General features: G+C 45.2%; 2 protein-coding genes across 4 annotated transcripts in view; one reads left to right on the top strand and one right to left on the bottom strand.

Annotated features, from left to right (window-relative positions):
- Window positions 1-4,596: 4,596 nt before the first annotated feature.
- NDUFAF3 (NADH:ubiquinone oxidoreductase complex assembly factor 3) lies at window positions 4,597-9,875 on the top strand. Its single transcript, XM_056858802.1, has 4 exons — window positions 4,597-4,788; window positions 6,352-6,418; window positions 8,173-8,273; window positions 9,755-9,875. Exons 1-4 carry the CDS (start codon window positions 4,639-4,641, stop codon window positions 9,863-9,865), a joined length of 429 nt encoding a protein of 142 aa, XP_056714780.1. The 5' UTR covers window positions 4,597-4,638; the 3' UTR covers window positions 9,866-9,875.
- Window positions 9,876-12,847: 2,972 nt separating this feature from the next.
- Window positions 12,848-26,022, bottom strand: part of IMPDH2 (inosine monophosphate dehydrogenase 2) — a 29,309-nt gene continuing 16,134 nt past the window's right edge. Inside the window, exons 7-15 of one of the 3 annotated variants that reach the window (XR_008933715.1) lie at window positions 25,357-25,556; window positions 24,257-24,347; window positions 22,860-22,955; window positions 22,318-22,389; window positions 17,754-17,897; window positions 16,574-16,718; window positions 16,082-16,225; window positions 14,929-15,055; window positions 12,848-12,973 (exon numbers count right to left, since the gene is read on the bottom strand). Coding sequence is in view for 2 of the 3 variants with exons in the window: in XM_056858780.1 (XP_056714758.1) it covers window positions 12,952-12,973; window positions 14,929-15,012; window positions 16,082-16,225; window positions 16,574-16,718; window positions 17,754-17,897; window positions 22,318-22,389; window positions 22,860-22,955; window positions 24,257-24,347; window positions 25,357-25,556 (998 nt within the window). In the remaining variant the exon portion in view is untranslated. The remainder of the gene's footprint in view (window positions 12,974-14,928; window positions 15,056-16,081; window positions 16,226-16,573; window positions 16,719-17,753; window positions 17,898-22,317; window positions 22,390-22,859; window positions 22,956-24,256; window positions 24,348-25,356; window positions 25,557-26,022) is intronic. The other 2 variants (XM_056858780.1, XM_056858791.1) reach the window with 2 other exon arrangements.

Raw genomic sequence — 26,022 nt, 5'->3', positions numbered from 1 at the left:
ACTTTTCTCCCCCCTCTTTTTCACCAGCCAGAAAGCTCGCAACTTGTGTTGTGTTTTGGTTTGTCCTAGTAAAAAAACAAATCACACAAATGTTGCTTTTCATCAGCAACACTTGTCTGTAGATTAATAGAGCTACTTGCAGTGTTATGCTTTTTAAAACTATGCTGACACAAAGGAAAGCAACAGCTGATTTATTTTTGTTTTATTTTTTTTATTTTTATATAATGGGGTACAGAAAGAAGAAAAAGGGGAGAAAGGGGAAATGGAAAGATATGTCCATATCTGTGTCCGAGCTACAACACATACACATTTCTTCATCAATTATGCTAAGACTACAGGTTTCTAATACTGAGCATTGATTTAACAATCTTCATATTTACATACTAAAAAACTTTTTGGAGCACGCGAGCAACGATCATATAATCGCTGCTTCAATATAATACACATTTCTTTGTCAATTGAACTAAAATTACAGGTTTCTATTGCTAATTACTAATTTACCAATCTTCATATTTAGGCACCAAAGAACCAAAAAAAAAATGGGGCACATAAATAATGATCATATAATGGCTGCCATTTTGTCTTCAAACCAACAGCTGGTTTATTATTCCCCTCCCCAGTATAGTAACGTGGGAAACAGAGCACTTTGCTCCATTGCCTTCCGTGCAGCTATTTAAATCACGGTAGCCCTGGCATGAACAAAAGGCGAGCATCCAAAACTTGACTAGACGGAAGCAAAGGATTACTCCATCGAAGAATAACGCTGCCTCCCCAAGGTTGCAAGTAAAGGCGTTTTTCTCCCCCAGTCTTGGGTCTTTTATGCACGGCTACCCGAAACCCAACCAGAACCTTCGCGAACAGGCGGCGTTGTGGTGTCTTGGGAAGTTTTGCCGCTCTCTAGACGCGCATTTCCCCCGTCCGAATTCTCAAAATTCAACAATAAGCCCCCCATGCAAAGTTTTGAGAATTCGGATGGGGGAAAAATGCGCATCTAGAGAGGCAAAACCTCCCATGCACACGTTCCCGGCTCCCCCACTGGCAATTTCCACTGAGGCTCCAACCGGATTTCCCTGCCTAGCTCAAGAAAACGTAGGGTGATGGGTCACTGTTTAAGGTGGGTGGAGGGGTGAGAGGGTATCTCTTTGCTTTTTATATTTGTAACTATGAATGTATTAATTAACATATATAGATACTTTTGTATTTTTCTAATGTTAATTTTCTTTATTATTATTATTATATTATTTTTAATTGTCTTTGTTTTTTTGTTTTATGTGTTATGTAATAAAAATTAATAAAAAATTTTTAAAAAAGAAAACTTAGGCCAACTAAAAGCCACTCCGCGCAGCTGCCAGTTCCGAGTGCCTGCTGCTCTCTCTCACAACCTCCAGGCTCCAGCTCTACCACCAGTAAGTAAGAAACGCAGCAAGCCATGACTTTTTTCATTATTATTATTATTATTATTCGTCTTTGTTTTTTTTGTTTTATGTGTTATGTAATAAAAATTAATAAAAATTTTAAAAAAGAAAAAGAAAACTTAGGCCAACTAAAAGCCACTCCGCGCAGCTGCCAGTTCCAAGTGCCTGCTGCTCTCTCTCACAACCTCCAGGCTCCAGCTCTACCACCAGTAAGCAAGAAACGCAGCAAGCCACGACTTTTTTCATTATTATTATTATTAATTATTATTATTATTATTCGTCTTTGTTTTTTTGTTTTATGTGTTAATGTAATAAAAATTAATAAAAATTTTAAAAAAGAAAACTTAGGCCAACTAAAAGCCACTCCGCGCAGCTGCCAGTTCCAAGTGCCTGCTGCTCTCTCTCACAACCTCCAGTCTCCAGCTCTACCACCAGTAAGCAAGAAACGAAGCAAGCCACGACTTTTTTTCATTATTATTTATTATTATTATTATTCGTCTTTGTTTTTTTGTTTTATGTGTTAATGTAATAAAAATTAATAAAAATTTTAAAAAAGAAAACTTAGGCCAACTAAAAGCCACTCCGCGCGGCTGCCAGTTCCGAGTGCCTGCTGCTCTCTCTCGCAGCCGCATTCACAACCTCCAGGCTCCAGCTCTACCACCAGTAAGCAAGACACGCAGCAAGCCACGACTTTCCCACAATCCCGCCCAAGCGCTGCGCGCGCCCGCCGAGACCATTCAAACAGCCGCCAATCAAGAGCGCCAAAAAAAAAAAAACACCCACCCACCCAAGAAGCCAGTTAGCCAATCGTCTACCAGAGCCGTCTAGCCTCCCGCCTTCCTTCTCGTAGGAAGAAATGGATCCTGGGAGATGTAGTCTTGTGCTTTCACGGGGTTACACTGCCTCCATCTAGCGGTAGCCGTCGAAAGAAACCGGAAAGCGGGCCGGGAAGAGGCGTGATCGACCGGAAGGGCAGCGGGGTGAGAAGGGCGGCGCGCGGTTGCTGCTGGTTGGGATCCCGTCCCTTTGGTCGTCTCCACATGGCTGGGGCGTTGAGGCTGGTTAGCCCGCTTCTGGGCTGGAGGTTTGCTGCTGCAGCGAGGCCTCTTTACTCCAGCGGGTAGGTACAAAGCCCGGAGGGCTCTGTCTCCAATGGGGAGACCTTGGAGTAGGTGGTAGGAGAGAGCAAAGAGGATCATGGTATTTAAAAAGCGTCCATTGTTGTGTGTGTGTGCGCTAAGTGCCGTCAAGTCGCTCCGACTCATGGCGACCCTATGAATGAAAGTCCTCCAAAATGTCATAAGAACATAAGAAAGGCCCTGCTGGATCAGGCCAAGGCCCATCAAGTCCAGCAGTCTGTTCACACAGTGGCCAACCAGGTGCCTCTAGGAAGGCCACAAACAAGACGACTGCAGCAGCACCATCCTGCCTGTGTTCCACCACACCCAAAATAATAGGCATGCTCCTCTGATACTAGAGAGAATAGGTATCCATGCTAACTAACAGCTATGAATAGCTCTCTCCTCCATGAACAGGCCCACTCCCCTCTTAAAGCCTTCCAAGTTGGCAGCCATCACCACATCCTGGGGCAGGGAGTTCCACAATTTAACTATGCGTTGTGTGAAGAAAGACTTCCATTTATCTGTTTTGAATCTGTCACCCTCCAGCTTTAGCAGATGACCCCATGTTCTAGTATTATGGGAGAGGCCTGTCCACTCTCTCCAAACCATGCATAATTTTATGTCCTATCTTTGACAACCTTGCTCAGGTCTTGCAAACTGAGGGCCGTGGCTTCCTTTACAGAGTCAATCCATCTCTTGTTGGGTCTTCCTTTTTTCCTGCTGCCCTCGACCTTTCCTAGCATGATTGTCTTTTCCAGTGACTCTTGTCTTCTCATAATGTGACCAAAATACAATAACTTCAGTTTAGTCATTTTAGCTTTGTCCATTGAGCTTACCGTAGTCCATTGTTGTTCTCTTCTTTTCCCACTGTGGAGGGAGATGACAGTAGATTTGTTTAGGGCTGGCACACCCCTCCACCCACCTCCAGTCAGGGCTTCTGCCCCTTAAATAGCTTCATGTCAGACTGAAGTTCAATGGCCCAGATTCATCTCATCGCTGCATCTTTATTTCATTAATCGATTTTTAAAAACCCCAACCTTGTTTCCAGGCAACTCAGAAGTCATGATTCTGTTCTCCTCCCATTCGTCCTCACAACAACCCTGTGAGGTAGGCAGAGCTGAACGAGAATGGCTCATCCGAGGTTGCATGATAGGGATTTGAATATTTATTTATTTCTGTTTGATTTGATTTTTGCCCCACCCTTTCCTGACAAAAGTCAGGCTCAGGCCAGCTAACAACAAGCCATATTCGTCTCCCCGGACTTAGTCTAAGAGAAGTTACTAGAACAAATCAGTGCTCAGAAACTGATTTCTGAAGCCATCTTTAGATGCAAGACTCTGCTCCTGACCAAGATGTTATGTGTGTGTGGTGGTGTGGGGGAGGAATCCCACCCTGGAACATGTGCTATAATGATGAAAAGTGCCCCCTGAGTATGTGCAGAGTGTATTTCAATAGCACTGAGCATCCAGAGTCATTTCCTACACATCTGAGGTTAGGAGGCCAGGTTTTCAGATCAAAAGATTCAATGCCTGGCAGGCATGAGCCCCACACCATTTAATCCTGGAGCAATTTCAAATACTGGGTTGCTTTAGTATGGTTACTTGGTGAGAAACATGCACATGTTTGGGGGTAATCTTTTAATGTATTGCTTTTTATTTATGACATTGGAATGTGGAATGGCATAGTATAGCCTTCAGATTTCACATCTATTTCTGCTTCCTGTTTATCATTAATTATTATTATAATTAAGGCCCGTACCCTCCAGAGCCACTGTTAATTGCCGCCTGCTAAAGATCAGTTGACATGGATTTGTTAACACTGCTTAATCCCCTTGTTGCATGCTGAAAAGGAAAAAGCTGAGGTATTGGGTATTAACCCCGCCACACCATTTCCTTTTTTATATCTACTTTACAGTTGAAGAGGGAATCCTTTTATTTTTATTGGTATTTTCAATTACATCATCCTACCAAATTCCTGATATTAAGGCAAAGTGGTGGTGGGTGATCTTATGGTAACTACAATCTTATCTGCGGTATCTTCTCCCCACTCCTGTTGACAGGCAGCCTCAGCGGGGTCACCGCCTCACGCCTTCTGACGATGAGATGTACCAGAAGACGACCATCCATCGCTTGGAAAGAGAATCCCAAGATATCATGTTTATTGAAGGATACACTGGCTGGGGCTTCACCATCAATGGAGACAAGGTGGTAGGGCCTTGCGCTGTCTTGCCACGAGCCATCCTCCAGTGGAACGTGAGTATATAGAGTTCTGGCCCCTTGAGTGATCTTGCACTTAGGATCCTGAGTCCAAAGCTTGGCTTGTACATGAAGTGGCAGAGGCCATTTATGCTTGGTAATTAGCAGCGCTTTCCAGGCTGAAGTGCCCTGCAGCTTTTTTTTTAGTTTTTCATGCTGAACCATCATTCAGGAAGTGACTGCGAAGCTGGTGCATACCTGCTTCGCATTTCTTAAGAGCCCCTTTTAACGCGGCCTTTTGTGTTTGCTTCGCCCCCACTGCGAAGAATCCCCTCAAGGAAGCATGCAAAATTCACAGCCGTGCATTAGCTATGCAAACGGAGGTTGCTAATGGAAGGAACAAAGGAGCAGGCAAGTGGGGGGTGGAATTTCTCCTTTTGCGTCAGGATCGTGAATAAGCATTTTAAAGGTCACATTTAAAAAAACAGCTTTGAGTGAGCATAAAAATTGACCCTGTATAAAAGGCCAGAATGTTCTAGGGTGGATCGTGCCGCTTCAGACTGCAGGTGGATGATCATATTTTGGAATGCTCACCCGTGTTAAGAACTCCATGAAAACCGGAAAAACAGTACAATAAAAAAGAGGGGGGACTTTGATCTTAGCTGTGCTGGTTTTGCATTTGAATAGACTTCTTAATGTGAGGGGAACAGTCAAAGCCCGGATCTGCCACTGGTTGTCCAAAACAGTGCTGTTCATTCTTCTCCCATTGCCCTGCATATGAGAACCAGCCCCGAAGTTGGTGTGCTCTGTATCCTGCCCTAGTCTTGACTGGAGAAGTGGCAGGCACTTTGCTGGTAAATGTCCTCCCTTTCTGTGTCCCAAGTCATGGTTTGCTATGCAGGTGGCTAAGGCTGAGGGAAAGAAGCAAGGCCTTGTGAGATGCGGCAAGGAGATGGCAGCAGATATGTCTACAGCCTGTTTTCTTGAAAAAGTACACCTTTTGAGCTGGGCTGTTGCCACGGGTGACAGAGATAGAGGAGGGTAGCCATTGCCTGGCTTTAAACGAGGCTCCGGCCTGTTTATTAGCTGTGGCTGAGAAAGTGGCTGCCTAAACAGTGGCCGTTAGCACTTAGTAATTTTTATTTATTTGTTTTGGGAACTTAGAAGCAGATGAGTTGCCTGCTGCTTTTATCTGAAGAAGTGAGCTGTGTCTCACGAAAGCTCGTACCCTGCCAGAAATTATGTTAGTGCTTAAGGTGCTACTGGACTCTTGCTCTTTTCTACTGCTACAGACTAACATGGCTACCCATCGTGCTGCTTTTAGACGCGTTCATTGTAAAAATGTGCTCCAAAGCATGCAGATTTTTAAAACATCTAATAGCAGCATAAGATAATATAAAAAGCATTCTTCAAACAGCACTCTCAAGCTTTATGCTGCCGTAGAATTGTTCCCTGCAGTTGTTTGGTTATTGACTGGACAGGTATTGGCTGGGGGTGCTTTAGGCAATAGGCTGTCTTGTCTCAAGGCCAAGGGGTAGGACTACGTGAATCATTGAGCTTTTCACAGCCCTCCCTTTGGTTTTTTGTGGTCCCCTGAACAGCCTCCTCCATTTTTTCTAGGTTGGCACACACCAAGACATCACAGCAGAGAGTCTTGCGCTGTTCCGCCTGCTGGAACCCAGGATAGGTAAAGTGTGCATATCCCAGATGGACTTCCTTCCATTATGGCACACCCCATTATGGGTATGGCATGAAAGCTTCCTTTGCTGCATGTGCTAGGAATAGATGAGGTATTCCAGTATCTGACCAGGTCTAATCCAAGTATTGATCTAGATGTTGCCTAAAAATTAATGCTGTTGAAAATGTGTGCATGGAAGCTTTCATTAAAAAAAAAAGTCCTCCCCCTCCGCACCTTCTTTGCTGTGGCCTGTTCGTGTGAATCTGGTGTTGGTGATCGCATTCTGCACTGCTGGGCATCCTTTGTTTTTCTTTACTTCACAAGATAGTTAAGGCAGAAGGCAATGTTCATTCTTTGGATGTTGTCACGTAGCTTGATCTTAATGGCTACGTGGCATCCTCGTGTGTCTTGTGGATAAAGAAAAACATGGTGCCCAGCAGGGAATATGATGGCTGCTGAAAAGTGGGTTTAACACTTCATCTGAGTTTATGCACCCCCTCCAAAGTACAGCTTGTGAAACAGGTAGCAAAGTTGGCACTTCAGCTTCACTAACCCCTTCTGGCCCAGTGCTGTCACAGGATGATCTATGACTTAGTGGAGAAACATGTGGTTCACCACTATCTCCTTGTAATACAGTGGTCTTCCATGATTTTCCACTACAGGAGGGAAGAGATTGACAGTGCAATCTTAACTCCGCTTTCCTGAAAATAAACCCCATTGAACAGACCTAAGTAGTATTCTGAGTAGACCTGCTTAGGATTTCTCTCTTAGATTGGAAATGTTGTGGGCACACGAGCTGAAGCCCAGATCCCTGACGACTGCACCCCTCTGGCTTTCAGTGCTATCCAGTACTTTACATGTTTTCCTTTTTTTATGAACACTGAGATTTACAGGATGAATTCCACCCCCAGTACCATCCTTGCAAATAAATCTACGAAAGGGTATTAACCAACAAACACATTTATCTGCCTGCCTGCACATACCCAGACTAGTTACGTGTTGCCTTAAAAAAACAAAAAACCCTTTCATGAATTCTTTGGCTGGTTACAAGTTCAATCCAGGTTCAATCCCGGGCATCTCCAGTTAAAGGGACTAGGCAAGTAGATGATGTGAAAGACCTCTGCCTGAGACCCTGGAGAGCCGCTGCCGGTCTGAGTAGACAATACTGACTTTGATGGACCCAGGGTCTGATTCAGTATAAGGCAGCTTTATGTGTTTATGTATGCATATGTGGTTGCCTGGAGGCATTTTTTACTCATCACAAATGATTGTGGATGGTGTAAATAGCTTGGCCATCGTTGTGTGGAGTGACCGTGGAAAATACATAACTTTGGCAGTAGGGTGAGTCGGACATGAGATGGCGGACAGGATTCATAACCAACTGGTCAGAGTCAGATCAGGGTAGGGCTTTGGCTCAGTGGCAGAGCATCTGCTTGGCATGCAGAAGGTCCCAGGTTCAATCCCTGGAATCTCCAGTTAAAGGGACTAGGCAGGTAGGTGATGTGGAATACCCCTGCCTGGGACCCTGGAGTGCTGCTGCCGGTCTGAGTAGACAATACTGACTTTGATGGACCCGAGGGTCTGATTCAGTGTAAGGCAGCTTCATGTGTTCATGTGAGCCACACCAGTGTTTGTAATGTTGCCGAGGCCATTGGCCAAGAACTTCAGTCTTTAAAGGGTTCACCTGGTACAGAGCATGTTGACCACGGAGGTTAAGCGGGAGTGATGTATTCTGATCGGCTTCCTTTCTCGGCCACCCGCAGAAATTGTGGTGCTGGGGACAGGAGATAAGGTGGAGCGGCTGGATCCTGCCGTCCTGAGGTTGATGCGGCAATGCGGGATTGCTGTAGAAGTCCAGGACACGGTAAGGGGTGTGGGGAACTGCGACATGGGGTGGGCTCTACCCTCTGTTGTAGGACTGAGTGCGCTGGGGTTTCACAAGGACTGTTTGAAGCCTCTTTATACAGAAGCTGTGATGGAAACCAACGTGGTATAGGCCAGTCTCGTCAGATCTTAGAAGCTAAGCGGGGTCGGTACTTGGATGGGAGACCATCAGTGAAGGCTCTGCAGAGGAAGGCAATGGCAAGCCACTCTGCTTCTTTTTGTTTATATAGATATAATTTTTATTCATTTTTTTTGAGGGGGGACAGAAAAAGAAAGTGGAAAGACAGATAGGGAAATTTTACAGTTCATTTTTTGTCTGTGCCCAGCTTAATCCTTCTACATAGCCTTACCCGAGTATATCTCTACAAATAGATACCAAATGTAACAAATGATTCAAGCCCCTTAATACTTCGTTTCTGTTATACTTCCATCAAAATCTGCTAAAAAAACTATTATAACTAATCTTCAGCTAGTAACTAATAATTGATTCTATACTTCCGTTATAAAAAAATTAACTATTTATCAGAGATATGTTCTCAAAAATATAGTAATCAAATCTGTTTGATATTGTTCAACCCTCTCGTTGACAAAGCCACCTCTGCTTTTCACTTGCCTTGAAAGCCCCTTGCTGGGGTCGCCGTATGTTGGCTGTAACTTGAAGGCACTTTACACACCTACACATATAGAAGCTGTGGGATCTCATTAAGACTTCAGTTGCATGTTAGGCTTAAGGTTTCTAGCCCTCATGGTTGTGAGAAGAAGAGTTGGTTTTTATACCCCGATTTTCTCTACCTTTGTGGAATCTCAAATCGGCTTACAATCCCCTTCCCTTCCCCACAACAGACACCTTGTGAGGTAGGTGGGGCTGAGAGAGCTCGGAGAGAACTGTGATTAGCCCAAGGTCACCCAGCAGGCTTCATGTGGAGGAGTGGGGGAACCAACCCGGTTCACCAGATTAAAATCCACCACTTTTAACCACTACACCACACTGGGAGAAAATGTGTGTGTGTGTGGGGGGGGGGACAGCTTTTGGCGATGTCTGCTAACAACATGCGCACTGAAACACATGCAGCACTTACAGTATTTGGGCCAGGTACAATTCCAGAGGAACTTGGCTGAATCCTCTTTCCCACATTTGGATTTCTGGCTGTCAGAAGTCTGGTTTGGGTTTTTTCTTCAAGGAGCACATAAAAGAAGGTGTGTGTGGGGGGTGTTAAGCGTGTATTGGTGCCCTGGCAGCAGGAATAATCAGCTTTTCCAAAGCTGTCAGTAAGCTTTTCACTCCACCGCAGTTGTTTTGGAAACAGAAAGGTGAAGCGAAATAAATTCATGCTTCAAGTTTGCATACTGGAGTCCTTCAGCAGCACTTGCTCAGATGTGCTCACTCTCTGCTACCATTGTGGCTTGCCTTGGCCCAGCTTTCTTCCCGGGCCTCATTCATTTGCTTGCTTCCTTTCACAGCCCAACGCCTGCGCAACCTTCAACTTCTTGACAAGCGAGCGGCGGGTGGCAGCTGCCGGCCTGATCCCACCTCCCGGTATCAGACGGCCCAGTGATGTGGTGGCTGGCTGAGACTCTTTGGAGAGGACCGTGGGGAAGAAGAGACTCTGGCAGGACAGAGGAAAGGGGTTCCTTACCCTTCTGGTTTTCTGCCTTCTCTGTGTTAGGCAGGAGGGAAACTGGAGAGGGCAGGTGATTCCAGGCAGGAACAGGAAGTAAGAATTTGATCCTGCCTACCCTGACCACAGGAAAGGAATTACCCATCTCTACAGATGCTCTCCCATTCAGTGAGAACTTTGCCACACATTTCTCCAGCCTTGAGTGGTGTGTAACATTAGTATTGGAGCATGAAGTATATAGGCCATAGTGAAGAAGATGCTGAATAAACTTGAAGCCACATAACGAATCCTTCCAATTTTATTTTTTTGCTTCCATTTTTATAAAAGCCAGGAGCCAATTGTCAAACCACTTGTAAAAAGCTTCATCTGTTATCTTTCCTGGAGGTTGAAAAATTCGCTGAGAGAGAAGAAACCAGCAACTTAAATTAGACTGCTTCTTTCTGGATCTGATCAACCCAATAACTGTTTGCTTTATGAAACACTTGGCTTGGATACCTCCTAGAATTTCTGCAGGCACAAAGAGGGGAGTGTTTTTTTTGCAGATTCTGCCCCTCCCCCCAGTTATTCTTGAAACAGCATTTCAGGAGGGGTTTTAGGGAATTGGTGAAAATCCCCTCTTTGTCCCTCTGGAAATTTTAGCTTGAATCCAAGCTTTTATCCTCATCTAGGGAAAAGTCACATTTCTATTCCACCTCCTCCAAGGATGTGTATCCTAGGCACAGAGCAGGGGTTACTGGGGGAGCAGGGGAGAGGTAGTTGTGAATTTCCTGTGTTGTGCAGGGGGTTGGACTAGATGACCCTTGAGGTACCTTCCAGCTCTATATTTCCATAGCCCATAAGTAGTTACATTGACTTCTAGCTCAACTGATTTCTAATATTCCCTATAGTGAAAATGTGGTGGATAGGTTTTGCTTGCACTGAGGGAAATTTCACATAACAACAAACACTGGAGCCTCACCATGCCAGACGTTTAGAAGTGTATTAGGGAAATCCTTGCATTTCCAAACATCTGTGCCATGCATTCTATATAGGTATTTAAAAAAATGTCTTCTCTTAAAAACACACACAAAGCAACCTCATCTAATGGCTGAATCAGAAAGGCACTTAAGAAAACAAAATTGAGCAGGAAGGTACTGGGAATCATCTCTACAAACCCTTGTTTCTCCAATAGTAGACCTGTACCCTTTTGGGAGCACCTCTGCTCACTTGCCTTCGCTTGAATTTGCTTCATGGGTGTTCTTGACAGTCACGAGAAAGATGCACCAGGAAGGTTTCGGGTTTGCTAAATGAGGAGAATGTTCCCTTATATGGTGCGCATATATAACTCTAGCTGGCAGCTGTTTTTGTGTGAAGTAAATTTATTTTTAAACAGGTTAATGGGATGGACATCTGCTGTTCTCTGGCTTTTGACGGTCTCTCACCTTTTGAGAAAGAAAAGGGACTTCTGAGGTACTCTTATTTGTACTGTTGTTCAGAATTACGAGTATTCTGAGAGTTCGGAGTCCAAGTCTCTTCTTTAAGACTGGTGATTTTCTTTTCTCCCAAGGAGCTAAGGTCAAAAGTGCTAGCTTGTCATAGACACCAGCAACATAACATAAGAGCGCTAGAACAAAAACTGTACATTTGGAGGAAAAGAGCTGAACAGAAAAGAGAGCCACAGATAGATAAGGATAAAAAATTAAAGGATTTTAGCTAAACTCTTTTAAACTTAATGTAACCCTTTTACTCTGGCAGATATGTCCTCACATTTTGGTAATTAAATAATCTAAACGTGCCTACCTTGGTCTCACATTTTATTAATGTGAGAATAAGTGTTTGTGACTAAACATAGTTCTACTGGATTTTAGAAGTACTACAATAAGAGCACGAGGAGTATGTTCACCTCTATACCTAGGTCTAAACTTGCCGCAATCCCTCCCAATGTATTTTGATTTTCTGACAATCCTGTGATACAGATGATTGTGTTGGCTAGACTGAATGCCATTTCATCAGGGGAGTTAATGGGTTGTTTAATTAGGGTACCGCATTGTGAGAGAGTATGTCAAAGTGGTTCTGGCCAGATAGACACTCTTCAGCATTCCTTATTTAGCTGCGACCTGCTCAACGAAGCTAGAGACAGATGGAATCTGTCTGAATTCGATAATTTGAGGGTTCTTTTAGCAGGGGTGGATTTTAATACTACATTGGCAGTTGCCAAGTTTCCCCCCCAGTCAATCAGGATTTTAAAAATACTAAATTTCTTATGGGTTATCTAGATAGTTCTTATTCTTTTCAGGGCTGTTCAGGGCTGAATTGGCCATATGAACAGTTATCATTAAAGTAAACTAAACAGTTCTCCTTCTAGCTGTGAGGTTTAATAGATACACTTAATATAACTAGGCCCCACAGAAGAGCTATATAGGGTTGGTATGTAGGATCATTGTTTACAAACTACTGGGGGGAGGAATATATACAAGTGTATAAGAGGGTAAGCTTACAAATTAATAGGTGGATAATTCATAGAATCATAAGAGTTGGAAGGGACCACCAGGACTATCCAGTCCAATCCCCCACACCCCAAGTGACCCATACTTCATGCCCAGAAGATGGCCAAGGTGCCCTCCCTCTCATGATCTGCCTAAGGTCATAATTGTATGCACCCAGGAAGAGGCTTCTTAGCATGTGGTTGGAGAGCACGTGTTCTTAGCCAGTCAGCTCTTGGAAGCTGCTATGAGCAAAGACAGACCAAATCCCTGTGCGTTTCATCAGGAAGAAGGCAGGAAATGCTCCCTCTCCTCTGTTTTATTGTAAAAACACATGTCAACATCCACACAGGGCCCTTCTCAAGAGCCTCATTCATGTGACAGCACTTCCTCTGGAATAGGCCAATCCATTCTCTTCAGCCTTGGTCAAAGTAGCTGATGAACCGAAAAGGGGGAGCCGCAAGCAGCCGCAGCCCCTCTAGCAAAATGGCACTTCCATGAAGGGAGAAGTTCATGAGAAAGGCAGCACAGGCACCCACAGGGCAAAAAGGCCGTGGAAAGGCGAAGGGGACCTTCATCAGAAAAGGCGCTTTTCATATCTAGGCAAAGAAAGGAATGTCAAGTTATGAGGTAATTTGGGGGGCTGGGAGAAGCAGAAGTATAACTTGCGGCTAAATGTTGGCAGCTTACACCCTCCCACCACCAACAGAAAACCATGGGCAAAGCAGCATCCTTCAACAGAAGGGTACATCGCCTCAGAAGCACCACAGAAAAATATGGTAAAACAACTTTTTTTAGTGTGTGTGTAGGAAAAGGTTAACCCATGTTGAGAGAGTAACCAACAGCGTTAGACAAGGGTGGCGTCTATCGTTCCCACCCCCACGCCACTGCCTCAGCAGCCATTTTAAAGTAGGGAAACCTGCAAGCAGCTAGTTTATTTACATAAAAGCACAAGAAACTGTCCCCAAATTGGTTCTTGTAGGTTATCCGGGCTGTGTAACCATGGTCTTGGTATTTTCTTTCCTGACGTTTCGCCAGCAGCTGTGGCAGGCATCTTCAGAGGAGTAACCCTGAAGGACAGTGTCTCTCAGTGTCAAGTGTGTAGGAAGAGTAATATATAGTCAGAAAGGGGTTGGGTTTGAGCTGAATCATTGTCCTGCAAAAAGTATCAAAGGTAATGTGCTAATCATTGTCCTGTAAGTATCAAGATAATGTGCTAATGAGGGTGCGGTATGTTAATATGGAACCATTGTATCCTGAAGTGATCTGTTAATGTGTGAAATCCAAAGCTAATCTGCATGGCTATTGTGGACTGTAGTCTTTGTTAGTCTGGAGGCTTTCAGGACAGGAAGCCAAGCCTTATTCATTCTTAAACTCTCTCCTTTTCTGTTAAAGTTGTGCTGATGAGAGAGTTTAAGAATGAATAAGGCTTGACTTCCTGTCCTGAAAGCCTCCAGACTAACAAAGACTACAGTCCACAATAGCCATGCAGATTAGCTTTGGATTTCACACATTAACAGATCACTTCAGGATACAATGGTTCCATATTAACATACTGCACCCTCATTAGCACATTATCTTGATACTTACAGGACAATGATTAGCACATTACCTTTGATACTTTTTGCAGGACAATGATTCAGCTCAAACCCAACCCCTTTCTGACTATATATTACTGTTCCTACACACTTGACACTTAGAGACACTGTCCTTCAGGGTTACTCCTCTGAAGATGCCTGCCACAGCTGCTGGCGAAATGTCAGGAAAGAAAATACCAAGACCATGGTTACACAGCCCGGATAACCTACAAGAACCAATGAACTCTGACCGTGAAAGCCTTCGACAATATTTTGTCCCCAAATTGTTAAGCAGTGCAACTCAATCCTGTGCATGCTTGCTCAGAAGCAATCCCACAGAGTTCAAGTCTGTGTCAAGTCCCAGCTGCGCCTTGAAGACTTTTGTGACTGCGGGCTCGATTATAGTTTCATCTCACTTAAATCACATCCTGGCCCTCTTCCCCTGACACAGCGGTACTGAGGGATGAGCAGCAAGCCAAGTCTTGGAAAACACTCAGAACAGTTCAAAGGTACCACAGAAATTACTCTGGGGAAAAATAGCTAAACACACAATAAGGATACAGCACAGAAGAGCAGAGTGTGCTACCTCTGTTCTCTCCACTTGGACCTCCAAGTAGCTTCAAGGTACCCTTTCAGCCACTTGAGTGCAGAGGAGAATATAGCCTGGTGCAATTCTTCCCTGCTTCAGAAAGTAGTAACAAGGACAAAAAGTGGAAGAACTCGGCCCGGCTGCACTTGCTCGTAATATCTGGAGCCGCTCTGAAGCTCCTTCCTGAACCTGAGAGATAAGCCTGTGTCAGCCTCGTTCATACTGACCACACTTGTTGGTCCTGCACCGCAACACACTTGCAGGCAGGAGAGCCACAGGCCACTCTACAAGCCAGCACGCTGGTGACATGACGAGGGCAACGTGTCGAGTTTTCCTGCCTGCTGGGAGGGACTATGCAGCTGTGGCAAACGCTGCCCACAGGACTTACGAGTGGAGACCGTGAACCCCTCCTTCCATTTGGGCAGACGTTGTTCTCTTTTCAAATTTCAGCTCTCCTGAATACATCATGGCCCTGGTGATGAAAGACAGGAACAGACTGAGACAACATTTTCGACCTACTACAGAGAGTGTCAGATTTGGATTACTCTGGACAGGAATTTCAGCATTCCAGAAAATTCCAGGCAGGCAACTTTTGCAGTAAGGAAATAGTATTGTAAGCTGTATGGCTGAAATTGCCCTGACCTGGATGGTCCAGGCTAGCCTGATCTCATCAGATCTCAGACGCTAAGGATGATCGGCCCTGGTTAGTATTTGGATGGGAGACCACCAAGGAATATCAGGGTTGCTATGAAGAAGAAGGCAATGGCAAACCACCTATGTAGGTCTCTTGCCTTGAAAACCCTACCGGATCACAGGAGAATATAGCCTGGTGCAATTCTCTCTGCTGTGACATCAGCTGTGTCTTGAGGGCACTTTACACAAACACGACTGAAGTTAATTGATGTTTTCTATTTATACAGAATATAGCATTATTTGTGTGTGTATAGAGAGAAGTCTGTATCAGACCCATCAATAATGTGCTCCCAGTTTGCCACACACGGACCAATCATGGCGGTTGGTAGGAGTGGTGAAAGTTATTCTGGATAAAAGTCTTAGTGGCCTGAATGCAGCTCTCAGGCCTTATGATATTTAACCTTGCCCCGGAGTACCCCGTAGTGATAACTTGCCAATTTGGGGTAGCCCAACCAATCTCCTTTGGGCTGAAACTGGAAGTAAGGTCTCAGCCAGTATATTTACAAGTGCCATTATTCCATTATGCTTGCATGGCTAATGCACATAGAAGTCCTAATACTTATTTAGACTAAATCCTGCTTATTTCCGCAATGGGGACCCAAAGCAATTTCCAACATCGTTCTTCCCTCCACCATTTTATGCTCACAACTACTATCCTGTGCGGTAAGTTAGGCTGAGAGTAAACAGCGAAAGATCAGCTGGTGAGTTTCTAGGGCAGAGTGGGGACTGGAATTTGCCCCCCCCCCCAATCCTAGTCTGACACTGTAAACACTACACCACTCTCAATATGATCCTAAGGTACTCTGGGGAAAGGAAGAAGAAGAGAACAAACCTATCAATTTTCTCACCTAACTTGGGTGACGCTCTTGGCACCGATATCTTGGCAGGCATGCTGGATGCCAGCAATCAGGTATGGCACGAACTTGTGGATGGAGCCCTTGTCCTGCACGGCACCAGAAACCCCCTGTGCCACTTTAATCTTATCTGTCTCGCTGGATAAATCACAGAGGAAAACAAAGTCTCATAAGAATTTGCACCAACAGGCTTCACTCTGCCCGACAACGGTTCTCAAAATGTTAACAGACAAATCCATAGATTAAAAGAGGGGTTTAAGATTTTCCTCCCTCCCAAGCTAGGCCGTCATACACCTGCCCAAATACTGGGGTCTTTTCCCACTGCTTCCACAATTTATTTAAAAGAAGGCTGTGACAAAAGCCCTAGCTGCTTGACATGTCAGGGTTATAGAGGCTGCTCCCTCAATCTTCACACGTTTATCTCGCGTGTACAAATCCAGCTTTGCATTCTCCAGCGGCTCTTATACAAAGCCGAACCCTTCTCACCTGAAGTATCGGTTCTGACTACCGAGGTTCTTGTCCATGGCATCAAGCGATCCCATGCCCCGGTATTTCTTCAGTCGGATCCCATCAGAGAAGAAATACTCCCCTGGGGCCTCTGTGGTGGCAGCCAGAAGGGAGCCCATCATCACTGCACCCAAACAAAGACAACCATGTGAGGTGTTGTGGGAAGGAAAGAGAAGACAGAATGGGGGGCTTGGCAGATAGTCAGAGCTAGGCTAAGGGCCCTGAGGGAGCAGAGGCTGTTTTTACTGCTGATTTTGAATCAAGTAGACTTGTCCTGTGTCCTTGAAGATGGCAGCAGTACAGCCAAAGGGCCACATAAGTCATCACATGATTAACAGTTCGTTGTTCTTAAATATGTTTAGGAAGAGACATTCTGAGGTGTTCTGGTAGCAGTTTCTCTACAGAGAAACAGAAATTTGCAAAACAGTAGAAGTTCTCTTCTCCCACAACATCTGTAGGCATTTGTGCAAAAGCTACACGGCAGCTACTTCCCTCAGCTTCAAAATCAGAAAGCCGGTTGTATCAAGAGCAAGACTAATGCTGATTTCCCTCTCAACTTTGTGGGGAGGAATTCCAAGATCAGAAGAACTTAGGACATTGTAAATGCTGAGGAGAACAAGTGTGGAAGTATTCATTCACCCTTATTTATAGATATGTTTCTAAAATCTTGTCTGTATAAGTCAGATTCCGCAGATCCACATACAGGGATGCAAACGCCAGGGTTTCCCACAGCAGATGTTCTCTTGGTGAAGAAGAAGAGTTGGATTTTATATGCTGACTTTCTCTACCTTTTAAGGAGAATCAAACCAGCTTACAATCTCCTTCCCTTCCTCTCCTCACCACAGACACCTTGTGAGGTAGGTGGGGCTGAGAGAGTTCGGAGAGAACTGTGACTAGCCCAAGGTCACCCAGATGGCTTCACGTGTAGGAGTGGGGAAACCAACCCAGTTCACCAGATTAGAGTCCACAACTACAGCATGCTGGATTGTTCCAGTTTCTTTAGTGAGCCACTGCCTCCTGCAGGACAGGATGTTCCCTAGCACTGAAAGGGCACAGCACCTTTGGAAGCAGAGCCCCCTCCCCAAAAGCTGGAAGTTCTCTCTAGGGGTTATCATTTGCCTGAGAGCAAAGAACAAGTCATTTGAAATTAGCATCTCACCTGTGGAAGCGCCAAGCGCCAGGGCCTTGGCGATGTGGCCGACATTCTGGATGCCGCCGTCTGCAATCACCGGCACGCCAAACCTCCGGGCGTACTCAGACACTTTGTACACTGCTGTGGCCTGAGGCCTCCCACACGCCAAGACTAAACACCCCAGAGACAAAGATAGAGAGAAGGAACAAAAGCGGTCAGTGTTGGCCCCACTGGTTCAAAGTGGGCCTCATAAAAGATTCCTTCCCCACCTCTAAACTCGTAAGACCAGAAGGTGTAAGGCCTTTTTTTTTAGCTACTCTCTTAAGCAGAAGAAACCCACAGTGCATCTGGCAGGCACATGAGGTGCTCCAGTGACTCCGGGTGGCTTCTCACATGGCTCAGAAGGCCCACACAACCGACAACACCCATGCAAACTACTTGTTGATCAATCTTAGGGGCTACTGACCTGGACTGCATGCGGCATCTAGCCAGCCAGAATTCTCTCTAGAGAAACTTCGAGCGTAACATTTGTGCATGGCATGAGGACACAAAAACCTGAATGGGAGTTCTCATCAAGCCACCAAACCTCCTGACACACAGGATGACTTAAATATAAGGCAATTTTAACCACCACACCCTCAACGGAATCCCATTTCCAGTTGAAGACGGGACAGGAAACAGGCACAGGATGTGAAGAAATGCAAAAGAAAGGACCCTTCAAGCTCATGGTCATGTGTCAACAAGGACTGTTTTGTGCCAATAATTTGTCCTGGGGTTGCTCGTGGTTTCCATCCATGTACTAATTTGATGTGCAGGCTAGAATTGAGGCACGCGGCACAGCCAAGATCATGCACAAACTCTGCAAAGTGTGCCCCTCAAATGGGATACTCTCCCCCCACCACCACCCCCTTTCACAATTCACTTAAGGCCTTTGCTCCATCACGGTTAGTACAGTGTACCAGATGAGACCATGACCATGCAAGATTAGTCACTCAGAGAGTGCAAGCTTCCTGTTGAATGCAGGTTTCAGACTCGCTATCCACACTGCCAAAGCTAACTCAGTGCTTCATCAGGAAACAGGAGCCCAAGAAACAGTTTTCGTACCAGCTCAGCTGTGATTTTTGCTCTCCTTCCCACTCCTAGGGCATAAGCAGCCCATGGTGCAGAAGTGTTTGGCTTATTCTAGGAAAAGTTATGTTCCAGTGTCACTGAAATCAACTGCATTGAACTGGAACTCGGCCAGCCAATAAATGGGCCTCCAGTGAGAAGGTAAAAACCAGGTTAGCGCTAAAGAGATGGTCTCGCTTTTGCAGAGGCAACGTCAAGGCTGCCAAACATTACGAACAGATTTTCCACAGTAAGAGCCCAGAGAGCCAAACACACACACACACACACCCAGAGGTCCTGAACTTGGAACCAGTTATGTGGGTGACCATGATGCAAAACACACAACTATATTTTGGAGACCAGCCCTTCATGAATCAGCGTGTTGATTCCTGGGAGGAAGAGACAGTCCTACTATCCCAAGTCCCCAACGCTGAGCCTCACACAAAGAGGATTTGGCTCCCAAAGCAGGGTTTGAATCTCCACTGTGGTAATTCGGTACAGCACTGCTTTCGATTTCCAGAGTAATAAGAGATACAAAACAGGTAAAATCCAGTCTCTTCCTGGGCCAACTTATCCTCCTCATCATCATCTCAAAGCCTGTACTCCTCCTTTAAGAGAGATGCCTGGGAACACATTCAAGGAATCTTAATAAATATACAAGACTATGGACGAGTGAGAGGTTGCTGGGGCATAACACCACTGCTGGTGACTAGGCTGAACCACTAGCCACAATAAGAGCTTCTCACTAACTATACTGGCTGGCCATGGTTCTCCAGGGTCTCAGGAAGAAATGCCCACTCCCCAGCACAGCTTCCCACTATCCTTTAACTGGAAATGCCAGGACACCCCCCATTAAAACACATGCTCTACTTGTGAGGGTCTTGGTGGTGGTGGTGGAAAGTGCCGTCAAGTCTCAGCCGACTTATGGCGACTCTGAGTTTTCAAGGCAAGAGACTTTCAGTGGTGGTTTGCCATCGCCTACATCTGTGTGGGCTGAGAGAGAACTGTGACTGGCCCTCACCCAGCAGGCTTTATGTGGAGCGAGGAATCAAACTGATTCCTCCAGATTAGAGTCCGCTGCTCTTAACTACTACACCACGCTGGTTCCAGGTGAGCGTCTTGTCCTACACATATTTAGGGATTACGCCATCAGATGAATCTGCAAACTTTTAGGTTTCACACAGCTTTTGCTCTGGCAGCACAGAAGGTTAGCCAGTGCTCAGGTTGGTTATTAATATACTGTAAATATTTTTTTTATTGGTTTCAGATAAGCACTGGCCTAAATCACTAAGCAGTGGGGTTTGAGATGCATTTGGAATTTCGTTAAATCAGACCTAGCTTTTCCTTACCCATCCAGTTTATTCATGGTGTAGTGGATGACTCTAATCTGGAAAACTGGGTTTGATTCCTCGCTCCTCCACGTGAGCAGCGGACTCTAATCTGGAGAACTGGGTTTACTTCCCCATTCCTCCACATGAAGCGTGCTGGGAGACCTTGGGCTAGTCACAGTTCTCCCAAAACTATCTCAGCCCCACAAGGTGTGGGTAGAGGCAGGGAAGGCAATTGTAAGCTGGTTTGGTCCTCCTTAGAAGGCAGAGAAAGTCGGCATATAAAAACCAACTCTTCTTCTTTGTATCCCTTGAGAATATGCAGTATTTATTATTAAGGGATGTTCCCTTTTTAAAAGAGGTACAGCATAGTGGGAATGGAATCGAGGCTTTGAAGGACAAGCACAATGGAAGGAAGGGAGGAAGTTCCTATCAAAGACTTCTTTTCATTTGGGTTATTTCCCAAATATTAGCAGATTCTTTGACGATAGCCATCTGGTGCTGGAAAATCCCCAGTGGATTTCGAAAGAGCAACGTGGGTTTGATGGGGGCTAATGGGGAGCCCTTATCAAGAATGTAAGCAGCCACTATAGTGAAGATCAGTGTCACAAAGTGTGTGTCTTCCTCAATGGGGTGTTCCAGCTGGGCTAATATAACACCATGGATAAGGCAAAGACAAGAGTTGCCAGGCTGACCTTAGAGAGCAAGACATACGGAGTAGGTAAGATTATTTTTAAGTATATAGACGAATCAGTTTCATCCTGTAGTGACTGCAAATCTCTAGAAAGAACGTCAAAAAGACAGGCCAGGAAATAAAGCCTACACTCTTGTTGACAACAGTGTGTGAGATTCAAAGCTAGGACACACGTGCATGGAAAAGAATCGATTATGCAGCTGGGAAGCTCTGCTTGCTTGTCTGAATCCGGGAAAATAAGCCAAAACAGAGACCTTGAATTACAGGAATAGCACAAACTGTATTCTGTTCCTTGAAAAGCAAAATACTTTCTCACCAGACTGCTCTCAGGGGGGGGGGGACCCCATAGTTTTACCTTAAAAAGCAAACTTCATAACAAATCTTGCTCTATAAGTGAGAATTAGCCAAGGGGGCCAATCATCCGGAAACAGCAAGGAAGGTTTTCGTAGGCTAGTGACTTGCTATCCGTGTTTCTTACTGGGCACAAATGGGAGAGCAGTGATCCTCATGAGAAAAAGTGGGCTATCACTTCCTTCAGAAAACCTGTTTTCAAAAAGGAACATCATCAACTATCTTCCATATGCCATAAGGGCAGAACCAGCTGAAGCTCCCTTCCCTTGTGTAGTGTGGCGATTTCAGCAGGGTATTTATGCCCCTAACAGGGGAAAAAATAGCGTTGGAGGATGGTGATGTTCAAATATTTAAAAGGATGTCTAAACAGAAATGGATAACCTAATTTACTCAAGATGAGGGTTTTATTACATGACACTTGATATAGGTTTAGAAGAAAATCTTCCTACCACTAGAACTTCAGGAGTGAAACAAGGCCCTTACATAAGGATGAAACCGTTTCCCTGCAGCTTTATAAGGAGAAATAGCCAGGCAGGATCAGACTATTCTGCATGGAGCTGGACTGCCTAGTAAGAAACATGCAAGAAATCCCTTCCAGTGCTAGAAATGTGTGCCTGATGAAGAGAGCTTGCAGTCTTCCAACTAACAGGTCAACCCAATTAAGGCCCCCCCTCTCAAAGGCAGCACTTTACCTATTTTGTATATCGAATTAGAATGTAACTTCATCTGGCATTAAGTGATTCTGATTCACAGCTCCCTTCTCAAATGTAAGTAAATTGTGGTGATTTTGCCCATAGGAAGGAAAAGTAAATGGGCAAAACAAGCTTAAAAAAAAAATTCAAGTTGCAGATTTAAGGAAGGAAGGGAAAAAGCTTCAACTGGTACCAAAAAGGACCAAATTAGCACCCTGCTTTAGGAAAGACACAGAATCAGAAAGCTTCTCAGTTTTTAACAACCAGTATCCAAAGCCACAAAACCCCAAGTGCGTCTTAACAACTAGATTACTCTCCAAACAAGCCGGGGCGGAGGGGAGGGAGGAGCAATGGGCAGCCAATCAGAGCCTTGCTCCAAGACAGAATTAAGGGGAGGGGAAGGGGTGGCAATGACTTACTATAGGTGCCAGTGACTGTGGAAGGGCATTTGGGGCTGTGGGACTTTAGGTCTGGAGGGATCTTTGGAGCAGCTAAACAAGACAAAAACATACAGTTTAGAGGTAAGAGGGCAAGACCCAGAGGGCACCCCGGACGGTGACGCAATGCCAGCATGCAGCTTGGCACCGTGCAGCCGGGTTGTGCTCCACTCACTGCAAAAGGGGCCGCGCCGGATGACCCTTCTCTCCAAGGGCAAGCGACCCTGGGCTGGCAGCCCAACGTCTCTCTCTCCTCCCTGTTCCAATGTTGACTCAACACATAACCAAGCCAGCACCTGCTTGGAACCTAGTGCCACTGCTGCCCTGATCACTCGAGGGCCGCAGCTCTTCAACTGTTATATAATCGGCATGACAAAAAAAGTCTAAATGCCCATCCCAGTGACTCAGCAGGCTGGGATCTAGACCCCCTCCCGCTACAAGCTCAGGACCAGAACTCTCTCTTCAGGCTAAAGGTCAGGTTCAGCAAAACGGGCTTGTGAACAACACACCATGTTTTCCTCTACCTTCTTGAGTGATGCAGATGGACCCGCTGCCCATGCCAACTCTCAAGGCATCCACCCCGGCGTCGATCAGGTTCTTCGCCTGAGCTGCTGTCACCACTAGGGAAAGAAAGGGGGAGAGACATATTTTTAACAGGGGGCAGGAAGTGGGCCTCCATTCAGCGTGGCCCCATCACAGGACTCTAAACTTGCAACTAGAAGAAGAGTTGGTTTTTATATGCCGACTTTCTCTACCACTTAAGGAAGAATCAAACTGGCTTACAATCACCTTCCCTTCCCCTCCCCACAACAGACACCCTATGAGGTAGGTGGGGCTGAGAGAGCTCTTAATAGAACTGTAACTAGCCTGAGGTCACCCATCTGGCTTCATGTGTAGGAGCGGGGGAACAAATCCAGTTCACCAGATTAGCCTCTGCCGCTCATGTGGAGGAATGGGGAATCGAACCCGGTTCTCTAGATCAGAGTCCACTGCTCCAAACCACCACTCTTAACCACTACACCATGCTTGCTCAACCCTTCCAAAGGACGGGAACGACGGTGACTAAAGTCCAGCTGTCAGACAGCAAAGTGAGGGGCTGCTGTTGGAAACTCGGGTTCCAATTTCAGCTCTGGTAGACTCTTGGTGGGTGACCTTGGCCAAGTCACTTTCAGGCTTATTTCAACACAACAACAACAACAAAAACCCCTACACCAATCTAACAAATAAGATGAGGACAGAAAGCATTCCCCGTTACCAAAATTGCTTTAACATCACCAAAAGAACAATCACAACTAGTTAGGACACATGTCGCTTGTCTGGCCTCTGCGAAGTCCTTTGTCACAAAAAGTATCTGGTAAAATTGCAACACTGACTTCCTGTTTTCTATCTGTGCCACACTAGTCTGCTAAGGGGTATGTGTGTGTGTGCCAATTGTTATTTTGGAATCTCTTCAGGCCCTAAGATTCTGTGAATAAACTGTGCTTTTCAAAAATAGATAAAAACTGTTAATGGGTCTTGTCAACGTAAAAGGGGGGAAAACCCTTAATTATCATGGTTTATATCCTTCAGATGATAACTGCTTTCCCAGAACTGATAACCCCAAAAGGTTTCCTTCTTTAGACCTTATACCCGACAAGAGCCCCTTAAATACTCAATGGAACACTGTGCTCTACAGAAGACATTCAGGACAGATTATCACAACACTGACAACAGAACTTTTGAGGTCCCACTATTAAACTGAGCTCCGGGTAGCCTATACATGAGTCTTGCAGTAAACTGGTCATGGGGCTTCACCAGCTAACACACTTCAACCTCATAAGGTACTGAATAAAACGCCACACTGAAAGCATATCAAATCTCTACAACCCAAGGAACAGAATCCCATTTAAATCGTTAGGTTAGTAATAAACATTGTCTTTACCATTGCCTCCAATGACCTGAAGCTCAGGGTATTTCTCTTTGATATATTTGATCATGTTGATTTGGAAAATGGAGTTCCCTTGGGAGGAATCCTAAAAGAGTGAAAGAGTCCAAATCCATGTTAAAAATGGTAAAAGGTTAAGGTCTCCTGTGCAAGCACCAGGTCATTACTGACCCATGGGGTGACGTCACATCCCGATGTTTCCTAGGCAGACTGTGTTTACGGGGTGGTTTGCCAGTGCCTTCCCCAGTAATCTTCCCTTTACCCCCAGCAAGCTGGGTACTCATTTTACCGACCTCGGAAGGATGGAAGGCTGAGTCAACCTTGAGCCGGCTACCTGAAACCAACTTCCGTCGGGATCGAACTCAGGTCGTGAGCAGAGCTTGGACTGCAGTAATCCAGCTTTACCACTCTGCGCCACGGGGCTCATAAATCCATGTTACTAGACAGTTTTTTTTTCTTTTCTTCCATCACAGCAAAAGACCCATCAGTTAAACTTCTTTATCCAAGAGACAGCACATCTTCAACAAACACTTCATGAACTTTTCTCTGTTGGCACCAACTAATAATTAATTTGAACAAAACTACATAAAATGCGCTCTCTAAATTAATCCCCCTAAATTAATTCTGTTTCTGTAACCTGAATAGGACCAGCCTAACAAAGAGGTCTGGAAGCCTGGCCTTCAATAGATTTTTCAACATATTATACAAGAGGCCTACAGCTTTATGTACATCTGAGTTTTTATCCCTTCTACCATGAGTGTGCTGCCTTCACACTGAATTCATGGGGCTCATTTAGTTTAATGCTATCCTGTTCGTTGTACTAGTGCAAATAAAGCTTGAAACTTTGCACTATTTAAACATTTTTACATTGCCATCCAACCCAAGTACCTTACTATCATAAAAGTTGCATAGAAGCAAAGCAGACTCTGCAAGAAAAATCAATAGCATTCAACAATTCTACAGAACAAGAAGGTTTGAAAGTCAATTTCTATAGCTATCGAAGTAGCAACAAATGTAGGAGATGCAAACTCCAGGTTCAAGCTAGCTAGGTAGTTCTCCCCAAAGCACTCTACTGCACACCCATCCCCGATACTCACCAACACAACAACATCCACACCAGCTTGCCCAAGGAGGTCGAGACGGTATTTATCATCTTCGTGGGTCCCAATGGCAGCCCCACAGAGCAGCTGCTTCTTGGCATCTTTGGATGCCAGGGGATAGTCCCGGTTTTTCTTCAGATCCGTGCGAGCAATTATAGCCACCAACTCATCCCGTTCATTAACAATGGGCAACTTGCCTAGTAATAAACAGAGGCGTGCTGAGAGTTATAGCCAACTCACAACAGTGTGTGTTCCCCTCTCATTTTACAGATAGGGGGACTGAAACACACCGTGACTTGACCAAATGCAAGTCCAAGGCTATGTAAATAGATCACAATTGTCAGTAGCAGTAGAAAAGAGCAAGAGTCCAGTAGCACCTTAAAGAGTAACAAAATTTCTGGCAGGGTATGAGCTTTCCTGAGCCACAGCTCACTTCTTCATACAGATGATGATGAAGTAGGTGGGGTTGAGAGAGTGTGACTAGCCCAAGGTCACCCAGTTGGCTTCGTGTGTAGGAGTGGGGAAACCAACCCAGTTCACCAGATTAGCGTCCACTGCTCATGTGGAGGAGTGGGGGAATCAAACCCGGTTCTCCAGATCAGAGTCCACCACTCCAAACCACCACTCTTAACCACTACACCACGCTGGCTCTCATGTGAGTCC

This window comes from Euleptes europaea, chromosome 1, assembly GCF_029931775.1.
Source record: "Euleptes europaea isolate rEulEur1 chromosome 1, rEulEur1.hap1, whole genome shotgun sequence".
Taxonomy (NCBI): domain Eukaryota; kingdom Metazoa; phylum Chordata; class Lepidosauria; order Squamata; family Sphaerodactylidae; genus Euleptes; species Euleptes europaea.
This window is presented reverse-complemented; position numbering and strand designations above follow the sequence as displayed.

Excerpts from the sequence above, each read along its gene's own strand:
- NDUFAF3 (XM_056858802.1), top strand. The coding sequence starts at position 4,639 with ATGTACCAGAAGACGACCATCCATCGCTTGGAAAGAGAATCCCAAGAT. Across the intron at positions 6,419-8,172 it reads CCTGCTGGAACCCAGGATAG|AAATTGTGGTGCTGGGGACA; the intron begins GTAAAGTGTGCA and ends GGCCACCCGCAG. Across the intron at positions 8,274-9,754 it reads CTGTAGAAGTCCAGGACACG|CCCAACGCCTGCGCAACCTT; the intron begins GTAAGGGGTGTG and ends TTCCTTTCACAG.